Source organism: Puma concolor, chromosome B1 (genome assembly GCF_028749965.1).
Source record: "Puma concolor isolate L17-30 chromosome B1, mPumCon1.1.hap2, whole genome shotgun sequence".
NCBI lineage: Eukaryota > Metazoa > Chordata > Mammalia > Carnivora > Felidae > Puma > Puma concolor.
Genome location: NC_141670.1, coordinates 102,741,755 through 102,758,357, shown reverse-complemented (window position 1 = coordinate 102,758,357; position 16,603 = coordinate 102,741,755). Strand labels below are relative to the sequence as shown.

At 37.5% G+C, this 16,603-nt stretch overlaps 1 protein-coding gene, 1 long non-coding RNA gene and 1 pseudogene across 4 annotated transcripts in view; 2 read left to right on the top strand and 1 right to left on the bottom strand.

The window, feature by feature from the left end:
• Positions 1 to 16,603, top strand: part of LOC147581782 (uncharacterized) — a 112,591-nt gene that overhangs the window by 60,172 nt on the left and 35,816 nt on the right. The window lies entirely within an intron of this gene.
• IL21 (interleukin 21) overlaps positions 2,234 to 16,603 on the bottom strand; it is a 37,936-nt gene continuing 23,566 nt past the window's right edge. For 2 of the 3 annotated variants that reach the window (XR_015250250.1, XR_015250251.1), the window contains 2 exons: positions 11,455 to 11,490; positions 7,063 to 7,134 (listed from right to left, as the gene is read on the bottom strand). Coding sequence is in view for 1 of the 3 variants with exons in the window: in XM_025922305.2 (XP_025778090.1) it covers positions 4,923 to 4,946; positions 5,043 to 5,120; positions 6,979 to 7,134; positions 11,455 to 11,490; positions 11,599 to 11,766 (462 nt within the window). In the remaining 2 variants the exon portion in view is untranslated. Of the gene's footprint in view, positions 4,947 to 5,042; positions 5,121 to 6,978; positions 7,135 to 11,454; positions 11,491 to 11,598; positions 11,976 to 16,603 lie in introns of those variants that run through there. The other variant, XM_025922305.2, reaches the window with a different exon arrangement.
• LOC112859208 (U2 spliceosomal RNA) lies at positions 6,490 to 6,661 on the top strand (annotated as a pseudogene).

Below are 16,603 nucleotides of genomic sequence, written 5' to 3'. Positions count from 1 at the left end.
GGTGGTGGAGTCAAATAAAGTGGAAGCTGGAGATGGCGACAGGTGATTGTCTTCTAGAGTTATTTTGAAAACAGAGTTGACAGGCTTTGATGATAATTGGATTCAATGGGTAAGAGAAAGAGATGTCAAGGAAAACTTCAATGCATATCAAGGAAAGTTTTAGTGCATAATTATGTATTTTGTATTTGGTCTGACTCAATTTTTGAACATTGTTTTCTACTATATGTTATGTGCTATATATAAGGCACTGTGCAGGCAAGATGCACTTCCTTCTACCAAAGAGGCTTATGTTCTGGAAAGGGAAACAGATGTATTGGTCAATAAATGTGTATATACCACATTAAAACTAATAACCAGAGTATGCTCAAGTTCTAAAAGTGAGAAGAGATTAATACTGTCACAGAGATGGAATGAGATGGTGATGGAAATACTTCTGGAGGAAGTGATAACTAAGTTGAGTACTGACAGATGCCTGAGGGTTTTTCTGGATGTTGAGGAGAGGGTGGAGGAGTAATATTCCACTGCAAGTACAAAGACACAGAGGCATGAAACAGCATGGTGTGTCGGAACTAGAAGCAGACGTGAATCGCTGGAATGTGAAGTTCAAGGTGAGAAGAGGCTGGGAGTGGAGTGGAGCAGATGATAAAGGGTCTTACATGCCCAGCTTCAGGCCTCAGCTTTATTCTAAAGAAGAACCAGTGAAAGGCTTTAAATAAGGGAAAATCATTATCTAATTTACATTTGATCAGATATAATTCTGGTGACCATGCAGAGATAGATTGGAGAGAAGAGAAGGCAAGAGACCAGAAACCCAATCAAAAGTTATTGTAACCATTGCTGAGAGCCTGCATTAAAATGATGACAGAGTGAATGGAAAAGAAAGGATGTACTTAAGAGATACAAATAGCAAGGCCCGTGGCCAATTGGTTATAGTGAATGAGAGAGAAGGCAGAGTCAGGGAGGCTGGAGATGCATTCCCATTAATTAAGATTAGGGAATACTGGAAAGTAGAGGAGGTCATGGAAGTGGGAAACAGTGACAAGATCAGTTTTGGCATGTTGAGATGAAGGGCCTGGAAGATAAAGATGGAAATCTTCAGGGAGAAATTGGATTTAGGGGTCTGGGAATTAACAGAGAGGTATGGCCTTTATCTGTAGATTTGTGGGTAAACAACATACAAGGGCATGTTTAAAACACCAAGAATCTATTGGACTATCGAAGGAAAAGTTTAAAGTGAAAAGGTGGCCAGGACAGAATCCTCAGGGATATCAACTTCTAAAGGGAGGACACAGGAAAGCAAACCAACAACTGAGATGGGGAATGTGTGGTAAGAGAGGTAAGACAAGAAAGAACCTGGAGAAGGAGGACCCTCCAAAGTCAAAGAAGAAAAGAGAGTTATTAAAGGTAGCAAAAGCCATGATAAGATCAAGTAAGATAAGGACTTAAACATATTTGTGAGTTGGGTAATTTGAAGGTATTTTGATCAAAGAAAGGGCATTTTAATACACAGATAGGGTGTAGGATGGGTAGAAATCAGATTATAGTGGTTTGATGTATGGATAGAAGTTGAGGGAGTAGAGACACATGTAGAGACTATTCTTTGTTTTCTTTTCTTTTCTTTTTTCTTTTCTTTTCTTTATTTTGAGAGAGAGAGAGAGAGAGAGTGAACAGATGTGGTAGAAGTAAGGCAGTTTAAGAATTAAGAGACTAGCAGATGATGGCTTTATATATATAAGGATTTCATACTGAAAATAGTTCCAAGGCAATAAACTCTGACACATGGCCATGGGAATGGGCCACCTGCAGGTGTTTGAAACTGAGGTAGTCAATGTTCTGGCAAGTGGCAGTGTTGGCGGAATCCTCCTTGTGGGCACTGAAGTTACTCAAGATGATGGCAGAAGTTGAATTCAAGGGAAAGAGTATGCCTAACTCCTCTGTAAAGATGGAGGAGAGAACAGATGACAATCACCAATAACAAATAAAGGTACAGAAAAGCTAAATGGGATAAATGTCAAAGCAGGAAAGAGTTTTACACAAGAGTGTACATGTAATGGGCATTGGCAAGGATATCTTCAACTCCTTCAGAACCTGCCATACACTTGGGAGAGCTGCAAAAGGACGTGATATCCTTGAGGTGGAGACAGGAAGTGGAAGGTTCCATTTCAGTGAAAGTATGTAAGGAGAAAAGACTGTCTTAGCAATATACATATAAAAACAATATGCTCCCAGAAACTGAGGATCATCTTTTATTTTCTGCTAAGACTATTGAAATAAGGGTTTCCAGGGAATCACAAAAACAGTTGTACTGACTGGGAAGTATTTAATATGATCAAGTCTTAAATAAGAAGCCATGAACATAAACATTTAAAACCAAATATATAATAAATAATTATTAAGTTATAAAGTACATAGTTTGTATTAAAACTAAATTCTCAGATGCAAGTGTAAATACAACAGAGCAATAATATAGAATAATAATGCTACAATTTTATACAAGTGTCAAAGAAGACACTTTCAGCTACAGTAGTAAAAATCATGATTAATTTTCCCTGAACTTCCATGACCTACTGCAATGTTTTTCTCCTTTTTTTTTTCTTTCTTCCTTCCTTTTTTGGGGGGGAGAGGGGAACATTTTCTTTGTTCCTGCAGTGAGTGTTGCTACAAATGCTATTGAATAAGGTTGTTCAACTGAACATCAGATTTAGTGAAAGTTTTACTCAGAGTATGGTTAGATGTTCCTGTAAGAGTATCCAGAACATCCAGAACTTTAGACATTCATAGACACAAAAAGCTCTAAAAAAGGTAGAATTGACTTTAGAGATTCAGTCCAACATCCTCATTCTACAGATAGGGAAATGGAAACCCCCCAAATTTAAGCAAGTGACCATGATTTCACAGCCAGCAAGATTTTAGGCCTCCTGTATCACCATCTGTAGGTGAACAGTAATGTTCGTAGGTAAGCCTCTATCTCTTTTGAGGGCTGCTTAAGTCTTGAACACAGAGCAGTGAAGATGGAGCTGTTCATGTCTTACTTCTTCATCTTGTTTATTTCAATGCAGTGCTTTTCTTGGAGTGTTGCTAGGATCTTTACCTGAGTCTTTAAACTCAGTTTAGTGAAGGCTCTTAACCAACACCCCGTTAAATTATTTTTACTCTTAAGGTAGAATCTCTGGTCAAAGGATTAGAACAGAGATTTTAACAGTAAACACACCAAAATAAATATATTATTTTAAATATAAAATCACAGTGTCAAAGAAGTCACCAACTATAAAGCCAAAAACAAGAAATACAGACTTCATCCTTCCCTAGGCAACTTTGTGGCTGCTTTCTGCTTTTATCCCAATAATGTGGGCTGGCACCATTTGACACATAGGTAGGCTCTACATGCATGTTATCATCATTATTGTTTACATGATCCCTTTGTGATAACATTTTAAAATTTTAAGGTAGAATACCGTGTTTTCGATAACACATTTCATTGAGATTTGATGAAATAATTGACAGCTAATATATCTTTTAGAACTATAAATTTATCTGTACTTAAAAAAAATACTTCTAAGTAGATAATTTTTCTTCTCAGAACATACAGTATTTCCCATCCCACATCCTCTTGCACGTTCACAGCCATTTTAACAACAAGAGATTCTCAAATAGCTTATGACATTCTAGCAAAAATTTTATTTTCCTAGAGTTTTTAATTTCATATTTAAATAAACTCTGCTGGAGTTGATAAGAAATGGCAGTTAGAACAGGTTGCTTACTTTTACTATCCATGGTTGAAAGATTGGAATGTTTATGCAAAAGTCTGTTTTCTATTAGGACAGAAGTCTTGGCCTCTTGATTTGTCTCCTTATTTTGATTTGATACAAGTGATTGAATTTGCCTTATGCAAAGCATGCAAGCACAAAGTGTCTGTCACATTCAAAAGAAGAAAGAAAAGAAAGGAAGAAAGGTGACAGACATTTGGAGTTACTAGCTCGCTCCCATGTAATCATTATAACAATTTGAGAAGAGAGCTACAAGACTTTGCTTAAAATGCATTTTGTTCCAGAATACCACCTGAATATGTCCCTCTATACGTTTTAATTGCCATTTCCACAAGCTTAAAATGTTAGCTTATAAGGGGACTTGAACTGGGGAAGGTATGTTAAAACGACTTAAAGAAAAAAGACTACAAGAGTGTATTCCATAAATACATTCATATCTATAGTATTTAAATATTTTTGATAAATCCCAATAAAGAAATAAGACCTTTTTCTGTAGCCATCTAGTAAAGCTATCTCCTGGCACATAAATAAACTATATATTTATATGTTAGATATTCTGAGATAAAAAATAAACTCTTCAGATATACATTTTTAAACACTCAGTTTCCATTTCCTTAAGAGAATAAAGACCAACATTTCATCTTGACCCTATGCTTCTATATTTCTCATCTTGAATGAAGGTATATAACTTTTAAATTAATGATCATCAGACACCTCATTCCTGTGCTAATCAAGGTCAAGGTTAATACAAGACCACTAAATTCCCAAACCATGTTTTTGGTTAAAAATTTTAAGCTTAAAAAAAAAATTTAAGCTTCTCTCTCCATCAAGGAATGCCATATTTGGGCACTAATATAAAGTAAAAATTTTAGAAACCATAGAAATCCATAACATAGGAAATCAGACTTAATTGAGTAGACAGCTTTTTCAAGTTGACCAGATACAGAGCATGTGGATCAAACTGAAGAACTGTATAGTAACTGGGGGGAAATAATCCTGACTTGAAATACTGATCTGAGTCTTTTTCCCCATCACCAATATGTTGTACTCCTCCATTTAGAATACCAAGAAGTGAGTTTCACTACTGTGTTAGAGTATGTAATATAGTGTCCAGCTTCAAGTTAGATCCTCAGGAACCTTCATATCTCATTTGTTCTAGGAGAGATGCTGATGAATCATCTGTGGAAATAGTATACCATGAGTAACATAAATGTAAGAATAAATCTGGATAGATAAATATGAAGTAGAAAATTAAATACAATTTCAGTTGCATACCTTTTGGATAAGTGATTTCAATCTTTCTAGGAATTCTTTCGGTGATGTTTTCTCATAAGAATCACATGAGGGGCATGTCTAGAAATCAACAAAAAAGTTCAACATTTTTCCCATTTAATAAAATGTTCAGTTAAAATATATTTTTTCCAATTAGAGATATAAACCGTGTTCACTGAAAAAAATTTTGAGATGTGCATAAAATTGTTCAAGAAATAACAATGGGAAAAAATCACTTGTAATCCCCATCCTCAGAGATAACCACTGCAATCTTTTGATGCATATCCTCCCAGCAATGTTTTTTTTCTTTGCATTTATGTTATTTACACTGGTTGGTAATTAGCTTTATTTACACTCAACATATACAAGCATTTCCTACCTGTTAAATATTCTTCAAAAATATATGTAATTGTTGCTCTGTATTCCAACGTACCATCAAACTGTTACTATTTTTGGGCACATAGATTGTTCTAACTTTTCACTATTGCATACAATGCAAGAACATTTCTGAATAATTTTTATATAGATCTTTATTTAAAATTTCTAGAAGTACAATTACTAAATTAAAGGAATAAAAATTTTTGTCTTGCTGTATATTGTAAAAAAGTTCCACCTGTATTCATGCAGAGCATTCGTACTATTATTGAGTACTGTTAAAATTTTTTTTGGAAAAAAGTAGGATTTCCTTAGCTTCCATTTATTTGATTATAGGAAGATTGAGCAATTTTTCTTATGTGTCTTGCCTGCTTGTATTTCTTTTTTTTTTTTAATTCTGGGATTTTCTTCTTTATCCTTATTCCTTTTGAGAACAAAAACACCAGGCCATTGCTTGGTATACAACGTCTCCAAGCCCATTTGATGTTGTAGTGGGAGCCTTTGACTGAAAGGTAGGAGATGTAAGTTCTAGTTTTCATTCTGCAACTTAGTATTTGCAGGGCTTGGACAAGTCACTTAATGAGGTCTCATTTTCCCATCTACCAAAAAAGGTGCTTAATTAGATAAAAGCTCAGTGCCCGCACTGCCATTTCATAAGTCTTTGCTATTGGGTTTCAAATGCTCCTTTCTTTCTGAGGAAAGTTTTAGAGGGATACTTTTTACAATGAAACCTGGCTAAGAAATCAAAGGAAATAAAAATCATTTTGATAATGTCATTAAGGTTTCATTTGAATCATATGTGAAATTCCTTAGAAGAGAGAGAACTGATTCAAAAAAATATTTTGGAGAAATTTATCTTATGTGTTATTCCACTGGTTTTGATTAATTCTTGAATTAGTGATGACAGTATCAGCATTGCTTATGAGTTGGCATAGGAAGAAATATACAAGAGGGTCTCAGGGCCTCCTAGGGACTATTAAAATTCTCCAGCCAAATAATGAGATCTGTCCTATTTAAATATAGTGCTGACTCTGTGATTATATAGGACAATAATATTCTTTAAGAGAAGAAGGCAATCGCTTCTCGGCCTTTTGGCTAAGATCAAGTGTAGTATCTGTTCTTATCAGTTTAAGAGAAGAAGGCAAAATATGAGATTTTTCTTGGTCTCCTGTAGGCTGTCTCTTTTCTTATAGGAAAACTAGGCCCTAGCTCCTGTTAATAAGAATACAAGTTATATGTGACCATATGATGAAAGAAAAATACTTAACTCCTAAGTCACAATTAGATTTCCTGCCAAGTGACTTCCTCACCTTGAGAGGCTATTTTAACTTCTTCCAGCTACCAGAGACTGTTAGCAAATTCTTAACAGGATTTCTGGGCACTTTTGAGTCTGTGGATTTGGAAGAGGTGACTTCACTTCTCAAAATACGCCATAAAAGACAGCGTGTAACTGGAAGGAAGGCACTGGAATCTCTGGCTACAAATGTGTGTATAAGTGCGTTATGTACCGTAAGAGATGTAGTTACTAAGTACAAATAAGAGAGATGACAAATGACAGTCTTACGGGTCTGTGTTTCTGTCTTCTGCCTGCGTTTGTGGGAGGTAGTTTCCTCTTCAGCTGTTTAGTTAATATGCTGATTATCTGTTCATTGCCTCCTGTATTTGCTGCCTTTAGTTGGACCTTCTGAAAACATGAAAAAGCTGACCGTTCGCAGTGTCTCTGAAAAAGAAATAATTTATATATATGTAAACAAAACAAAAGTTATTCAGAAAGTAAATGACCTTCCCAGTCCTCTTTTTCTACTTCTACTACAGCATATTAGATCACATTTATTTCAGCAGATTGTGAGGAAGGAGTTCATGCCCTATGCATTTGGGCTCATTAGAAGGAGGCACCTGCAATGTAAAATTTCATCCCGTACTAGGGAAGAGACAACATTTCCCTCCCTACAGGCAAAAGGAGGGATCCTAGCTTTTCCATTTCTAATGCCATTTTGAGGTCTGGGTAGTAGACAGGATCTTCTAAATTTTCTAAATTTTCTATAAGTTACACTATGACTGGTTGCAGCTTTGGGTGAGATACGCTGTAATCTGATTAGCAATCTTTTTTATTTGATTTTTGTTTGTTTCTCTCTACAATGTTCATGGAAGCATCTAACAGTGACATGTCTCGAGCAACATCTTACCTTACACAACACCTGGCATCCTGTCTTATTGCTAGTCAGTGCTCAATAACTACGTGTGGAGTCAACAAACGAAGTAAATGAGTTAATGCCCCTACTTTGGGTGAAGGAAGTGGCTATCTACCTCTGATGGCATATTCTACATCTAAGAGTCCATACACCTGTGACAGACTACACATGACTCTTCTAAAATGCTATTCACACTCTTAGGTCACTTAGGGTAGGATTCTGCCTGAACTACCTAGTCAAGGAACAGAATTTGAGACTTGTGCAACCAATGGGACGGAGGACTGTTCCTTAGAAACTAAGGATGGTGTCTCAAAGAATGAAGAAGAGGGCGGAACAAAGACCAAAACCTTGTCTCTTGGTTTAGTCAAATAACTAGAGAGTAGTAACTCAAAAACCGTAGAAATCAAACTGAAAATAAAATGGAATATATCGAAAGAACAAAACTTAAATTGACTTATTAAAAACATTTTAATGCTGATCTAAAAACTTGTATCCAAGTTTCTTTTTTCTTTCAGCCAATGTGTGTATATCATGCTATTCTATCCACACCCCACCCCACCCCAGTAGTCGCATCCCTATCTCACTAATGTGTATGGAAGACACAGCCATATGAAACCAGGAACCTTAATTTCTCTCAGTTCCTACAAGGGCAGTTCCACATATAACAAAATTATCTGAGTCTTCTCATGGACAATCAGCTGAAAATAGCATCTGGCCTGCTTTGCATTTTCCAACCCATATGCTTACCCAATATGAATGTTGATTAATAACATGCATCATTAAGACACAAGCCTGTCAGGCTTACTTTGCATACATAGCCACAAGCTGAGAACCAGCTTATCTAGTTTCCTTCTATCAGAACAGTTTGCCTCTCTCATAAGGGCAAGGTAATATCCTTTCCATATGTTTGCCAAAATGCTTATTTAATAGAAACTATTTATAAATGTTAATTATAGCACTTTTTTTTCCTTGAAAACCACATGCTCATGTTTGTTGAAGTTTTTTCTTTTCTCTTCTTTTTGACCACAACCGGCTTAACTTACTGGAAAAAAATAATATTCATATTTAAAGAGGTAAATTTTCCAGCTGAAACTGAAAACACTAACTGCTTCATCCGTGATGATCTGAGAAACCAGCATTTCTCACAGAAGCCCATTTTGCTGAGTTAACATTTACATGGGTATGTTGAAAGAAAGTTACGTTCCAAAGAAGTATAGGGGCCCTACCGAATGAACTCCCTTGGTATTGCCAGGAATGGTCAAGATCAGTAATGAAAGAGCTTATGCCTGAGAAAGCTTTTCTGAAAGCCTCTGGATGGCGTCTGGACACTGACAGGCTGCACTGTCTCATGCCCTTCCTTGTTTACCTGTGTCAGTAGGCGGTGGTATGTTGCTCAGTGCTTTCTGCAAGCAGCAGAGCTGTCCCCAGCCATGTACAGTCCAGGACAAGTAACTGCTGCATTGGGCTTCAGACACACACCAAAGGCAGCCTCAGAGAGGAAAAGAAGTGGAGAAGCTATCCTGACAACTGCCTTACAGATGCACTGGGAAGGGGAGTGGAGATATTAACCTTGCTTCAGGCAGCCATGGATGGCCTGTCACTCCTGGTCTTTACAGAATGAACCCAAACTCATGTGTAGAACCACCATCTGGGAGCATAACAATTATTTTCCTTTGCTATGCCTTGGTGGCAGCAAACTATGAGGGCAAGGCTTTGATTCCTTCATCCTTCAACACATGATAAAATGAGGAGTTGTGTGTCCTATATTATTGCAAAATAGAAGGAGCAGTACGGAAGTCAAAAAAGCAAGAGTAACAAACAGAGAACAGTCAACTGCTGCTTTTGCAAGGAAGCACGCTTGGCTTTGTTGTTTTGCAGCTGAATATTTGAAAATATTTGCCTCCTTATAGCTTATTTTTAACCTACTTTTCCCCCTCACAGAAAGGCCTGACCACTCACACTAGGAAGTCTTGGGCAAGATACCTTTGTCCCAAAGGCAAACTAGGTTTATATCAGGGTTTCTCAATAGCAATACAATTGACATTTTGGGCTAGATAATTCTTTGTTGTTAGGACTGTCCTGTGCATTCTAGAATGCTTACTAGCATCTCTGACAAGTAGAAAGCACTCCCCTACACACAACTGTGACAACCCAAAATTTCTCCAGACAATGTCAGATGTTGTCAGGAGGGCAAAGTCATTACCAGTTGAAGATCACTGGTTATATAATTATAAGAAAGAGAACAATGCCTGGCAAGGCCAATAAGGGATCTGAGATAATCGCAAAGTATCAACATTTACATGCAACATGCAAATAAATTTATTTTCCTTATTTTTAAATCTCTTATGGGCCCTGCTTTGATGCTAGCCCTGAAAAACTTGACATAATGCTACTGTGGCCTTGAATTATTTTCTTCCTAAGTTTGCCTGCCAGCATAGCTTAAAGATCTTTGCTATACCATTACTCACTTGTATCATAGCAAGCATTGTTTGATAAGATTGTCAGATAGATACACTGTCACTGAGATGAAATCTTCTCATTATGATGTAAGGTAAAAAGCCTCTATCTTTAACAAAGCATAGATATTTAATGAAGGAAGTACCCGTTGGATCAACTCAAGTTAGAAAATGGGAAATCTTTCTTATTTCTTATTCTGCAAGTTATACAGGGTTAGTCCAAAAGGACTCTAACCACAGCAGTTAAACAAAATGCGTGAGATGCTGAAAATGTATGTTTTGATAATTAGGTCATCAATTAAGAAATATTCTCACTTATTAGAAAAGGCTTTCCAATAAGCTGAATGTGCTGCTTTCATTTTAGATGCTGCTTATTAGAAAAAGACCTAGTAAATGAGAGTGGTTAGGTTCAGAGCTAGAGAGTGAATTTTAGAGAAAAGCAATGGTTGTGACTCATTCACTTTCTAAACTTTTACACATAGTCATTTACGATAATTGTTTTCTTTGCAATGTATCTTCATATGTCTCCTCCTCTGTAGTGTCCTAATTACTGGTAGCACTTTTATAGTTATTCTAATTTATGCAGTTAAAGGTCTGAGACAATGAAAACATTTCCCCAGTTGCATTTTTATCCTCAGGGTACCAGATGTGAAGACTAGAACGAAGTTACTAAGGAAAAGACCAGCACGCAGCCCTCTTGAACTATGTGCTAGGTCTTTTCTTCCTCGGACCTAAGGGATTTAAATGGCTTAAGAGAATGGGATGAGTTTTTGAAAAAAGTCCTTTTGAAAGACCTCTCCAAAGGCCAAAGACAAGACTCACTGAGGCCAAGGTATATGGGAATTATATTCTAAAGGACAGCCTTGACTTCCATACTACCATTCTTCTATGCTGTTCCTGTAATTTGTTCTTTCTTCTTTCTCTCTTCCTTCCTTCCTTTCTTTTCTTTCTTTCTTGTTATTAAAAGGTGCATTCTGCTTCTTCCGGTGTGTGTCTATATTTCTTAGGTAGGTTTGCAAAGGAGGGCTCAAGAACTGTCATTCTACAAGGGCTCTTAAAATCTAATTAGTTGGTCATTATTCAGGAACTGATCATAGAATAGATTTATTTTCTAGTTTTGTTAGTCTGTCTCAATAGTGCTACTTGGAAGGACTCTTAGAGGTATTTGGAGATAAAAATATATTTTATAAGTTATGTGGTGTTTTTATGATTGGCTTGCTGGTAAATCAATGAATATTTGACCAAAATAGGAATAACTATTTTACCAACTATTAAACCCCCTAATTCATGGAAATTAAGTATATTCCTAGATAATTATGTTAATGGCTTTCTTAATTGGATTTAAAAACTTGTGTCACAAATATTATCACAAATAAATTCAACTGGTCTTACCTTTACGTCTTCTGGAGCTGGCAGAGGTTCAGGTTCCTAGAGCAAAAGAAAATTAGTTCTGGGTTATTTTTATAAGTCAAAAAGCACCTTTTATATTAATTGAAGAATAATATTTAAATTTTGTTGTGATAAGTATGGCCTTACCAAATAATTCACATAATTTTGCAGCTGATCAACAATATCTATAAGTTGACGCATTCTAATCAAGAGGAGATCCTTCTCTTGGAAGCTTGACTTATGGGCTATTGTCCCCAAGAAGATGACCATCAGGCAGATGACTATCTTCTCCATGTTGCCAGCACTGGATCTCATAAGTGCCAGTAGAGTAAGACCTTGGTCTCAGTTTTCACTGCAGTTTGACTGTGAACAGGTTGTCAGTAAAGCTACCTATTTATTCATCCTTCAGGGAGAGGTAAAGCCCTCCCATTGCAGCCTGGAAATCTTTGTAAAATGGATGAATGTGAGTAACTCTTTTTTCTTTTCCACTGGCTAGGTATACGTGTGCATGTGCTAATGCGTGGGGGGCAGGGATTGATGGAGTCAACGAAATGTGCCCCATCTGCATCTTAGACAGGAAAAAGAGAAATGGGTGAATTCCAATTTTCAGCATGAATCAAGAAGTGTGCATGGTAAACAGTAGGTACTACAAAACTTCAAAGAAGTAAACAAAAACACTTTGATCTCTCTTTCTCTGCCTCCCCTAGCATCTTACCTGTTCCCTCTAACAGTCATAAGGGCACTTCAATAATGAGTAAAGTGGCAACATGTGCTTTCTTGCAGGACTTTTTCTTATAGTAATAACTATGTCTTTTGACTGAAATCATCCAGTATTCCATCGTAAAGGTAGGAGGGGAGCTACATTTTAGGAAATTTTAAATATCAGGGGTATTTTCCAAACTAGCAAGAATATTTTAGGCTTTTAATCAGGTTAAAGAGTTGAAAGTAGAAATTGCTTACAATTCTCCCTGAGAGCATCTTTAAATAACATTAATCTTGGCTCCTAATATTTTACTTAGCAATCTGGTTTTTATGTGTGTCATAAATGATTCTAAGAGACTGTAAAGAAATTCATGCCATCTCCCAATCAGGATCTCACTCTACCTTCATTTAAAAAACAACAAAAAAACTCTCTGATGTCCATCTCTTCTATACAATGCATCAATTAAATGAATGAAAGGTACTAATTCTCATTCTTGTCCAAACCAAAAACTTTTTCAACAGCAAAATCAAAAATACCCATAAATTATTATGGGGGGGGGGTAGTGTTACTTATTTCTTTTAGATATGAGACAAGGGATGAGCAACACATTTCTAACTATGACCAGGTAGAGGTTACAAAAGACTCAAAGTCCATTAGTGGCTTTATCATCTTTCTCTCTGCTGCTGCTTCTGTTCCTACTGCTCTACTTATTTGAGAAAGTTAAATATAATATTCTAACCAGAAGTAGTTTTGTACCACAGTCAGTTAGGTCTTACAAATAAAACTCTTGACTATGGATTTTACTTATTCATTTGTTTCTTCATCTATTTCATTGCATGCTTAAACCATGCTTTATTCTAGGCTGTATGTAGACAAGGTAAATTAGAGTTTGGACTTGATTTGCTTCACTATAATTGTTTTTTTTATCAGAATATCTATTTAAGACTATACATGTTGAGTGCTTACAAAGTAGATAAGAATTCTTACTGTATGATCAAGAGGCCCTCCCAATAAGCATTAAATTCTGTAAGAGAGGGTTCTATGTAAACCTATGAAATGCATGTGGACTACATGTTGTCACTTGGTACCTCAACATTGCCTGCACAGTCTTATTGTACATGCTTTCCTGATCTGCCTAAAGAGTCTCCTTGTAAACACTAACCACAATGGTTAAGAGCTCAATTTCTAAAGTTAAGTGCTTAATTTCAGATTCAGGCCCTAGCAATTAATAGCACATATGACCCCAGGTATGTTATTGCAAAAGGAAGATAAGTGTAGAACTAATCATTGGGTTGTGATGAGGCTTAAATAGACATTCCAGGTAACGGGGGTGAATACAGCACATGATAAAATCCCAGAAAGTTTGTGTACTGATTGTGGATAAGGAAGAGCATGGCAGGTCAGTGGTCAGCCAAAATGCACTGGTGTGACTGTGCTGATTGTAACAAAGTGGAAAGTCTTTCATATTGCTTAGAGAGAACCATTCCTTACAGCCCCAGAGTGCCTCACCAACACCCTACAAATCCCAGTCCCTCTCTGAGACCTCCCAGCCCTCTCTACTATCCATCAACCAACATGCCAGGATCTCCAGGGTCCTGCTGCAGCATTATGACCTAAGATCTTTCTGAGGTCTTAGAGAAGATGTGATAACAGAAGCAGAGGTCAGAGTGATATGGGGCCAGAAGCCAGTAAATACAGGCAGCCTCTAGAAGCTGGGAAAGGCAAGGAACATGTTCTCTCCTGGAGCCTACGGGAGTGAAGCCTGCCAACACCCTGATTTTAGTTCCATAAAGCTCATTTTAGACACCCTGCCTTAAGTGGCATATCAGTTGTGAAGCGTTTTAAACATTATCGCTGGTGTGGTAGGCTAATCCCTAGAACCCGTGAATATGCTACCTTTATATATCCCTAAATAACAAAAGGGACTTTGCAAATGTGATTAAATTAATGATCTTGAGATGTGAGATTAGCCCACATTATCCAGGGATGCCTGATATAATCACAGGTGTACTTATAAAAGGAAGGCAGGCGTGTCAGGAGTCAGAGAAGATGTGATAATAGAAGCAGAGGTCAGAGTGATATGGGGCCAGAAGCCAGTAAATACAGGCAGCCTCTAGAAGCTGGGAAAGGCAAAGAACATGTTCTCCCCTGGAGCCCATGGGACTGCAGCCTGCCAACACCCTGATTTTAACCCCATAAAGCTCATTTGAGACCTCTGACCTCTAGAACTGTGAAAGAATAACTTTTGTGCTGTTTTAAGCCACTGGTTAAGGGGTAATTTATTACAACAGCAATAGAAAAGTAATACACCTATGTATAGAGTTTTTACTCTTGGGAAAAAGGTGGGAAAGAGAGGAAGGGGTAATGAGAGAACCCGTAAAGGTTGGGATTTTGTTTTCTGGGCTTTTGAGGAGTGCACATAGAGGGGACAAGAAATGCTGGAGAAGAGGGAAGGAAGATTAGTGTTGGCCACCACGTGGTGTGGGATGATAAGGACAAAAATGTATAATGAGGACTTTCAGGAAGTCTGGTGTGTATTGTTACAAGTTCTTCCTAGCACCAAGTAGGATTTGCTTAGGATTGACAGTATGTTTCCAAGTTATGGAACCCAAGTTGCATTTCACTTGAATCTATCACTATGTTTAGATGAAATTTAGGGTGGGAGTAAGGGGACTCAGATTTAGTTGAGTTACATATCCTCTGCTTCCAGATAACCCTACTGCTACCTTTATGGCATCATTCCACTGGGGTCTTAATGGCTTTTTATTCTTTAAATTATAATCATTTTTATAACCTAGATTTTAGTCAGTCCTGCTTTAATGCACGTATCAAAAATGGGAATTTATTCCACTGATTAAATATACCAGGGAACAATTTGAGTATAGCAAGAATTTTGTGTTTGCCTATGTGTGATTTCATCTTTGAATGCAGAAACTGCCTCCAGCTGACTTGAACTGTATAGGAATGCACACAAATGCTGCAAACATCCTCCAGCTGCCTTGATTCACCAGGTATATCATGAGCCATACTCATCCACTTCGGGTGTTATAATTTTCTGTGCTCAAAAACCCTCTGTTGCCATTTCTTGATAGCTCTCACACTCACCTCCATGGGCAAACTTCAGGTCTTTTTCTAGGTAAGGTGCCATATTTATTGTAGTGTTTATGTATTTCTTAACTATTTAACATGTGTAAAACCACTACCCTTTTTATTAGGTTCCTATTGTCTTTTTTAAGTGTCACTGACAACATTTTTTGAGTATTGTGCCCCTAATTTCATTTTCCCCGTAAGCTCTGTGGTTGTTATTGTGCAATGTTGTACAGCGCAATGATTTTTAGGAAAGTATGTGTCACATTATACCAGAACTGACTGTATTTTGTCTGGAAGAGGTCACATTTAAGCCTCAACAGCAACGAGTTATATCCTAGAGCGAGTCTAGGATATAGGATTTATTCTTGAGGGGGAAGAAAAAAGAGAGATGATGGAGGAAAGGAGAGAATGAAAAACCAACTATTTCTTGTTTTATACTTGGCCCATCCGAGCTCAGGTATTTTAAAACCCTGGTGCCATTCCTCCCGTGGTCCTTCCCCATTAGCACAAGAGAGTTTTTCTTGGCATCTATGGACATCCCCCCGCCCCACCGTCCAGGGACCCCTATCAGTGTGTTTCAGAGGACCATAAACCTCCTGAAATTATTTGCAAACTTTAGCATTTATGTTTGTGGGAAGAGGAAAACCTTAAATTTCACCCACTTCTCAAAGGAAATACCAGACAGCTGCTGTTTTTGTTTTTCAGGCTCCAGAGACTTCTGTGAAGGACAGAGTGATCCATGCTTCTTTTGTGTACATACACCACTGTGTGAGTGTGGGGCGGCTCCAGACTTTCTATATGGGAAAAGCTGAGGCGTAGCAGTCTGGCTGGACGGCATACTTGTATAGCAAGCACACTGCTTTTACTTAGCTTCTGTGTTAATGTGGCGCCTTGCAATGAGGCGGTGGGCTCTACTACATGCATTCTTTCCAGGAATATAGCCCAGGTCATCACCACGAAAGCATGAAGCTCTAGTCACCCTCCAAGGGGATTTATGGACATATTTTCAGCATTTTATCTAATGGTCTGTGCTTAGAGACTTCCTGGTCTGGGTAGGAATGAAGCCTGGGAACTGAAGGAAGGCTTCCAGCCAGGAAGAACAGGCTGAGGGTAAGAGGAATAAAAGAAAGGAGGACTTGAAGTCTGAAAATGAATGCTGCTAGTTCATGGTTTTGCGAGGGCAAAGCTGTGCTGGATATTATTTGGTCCAACTCCCTTGTCCTGTCTTGCAGCCTTTCCTTGTGATCATCATGTGTCAAATACTCCCTGTTTTCACTTGCTTTGTCCCCTCATGGTAGAATTAGATGTTTTCCACAGCAAGCTCTGGGAAGGGAGGCCTCCATTGTTTCGAATAATATT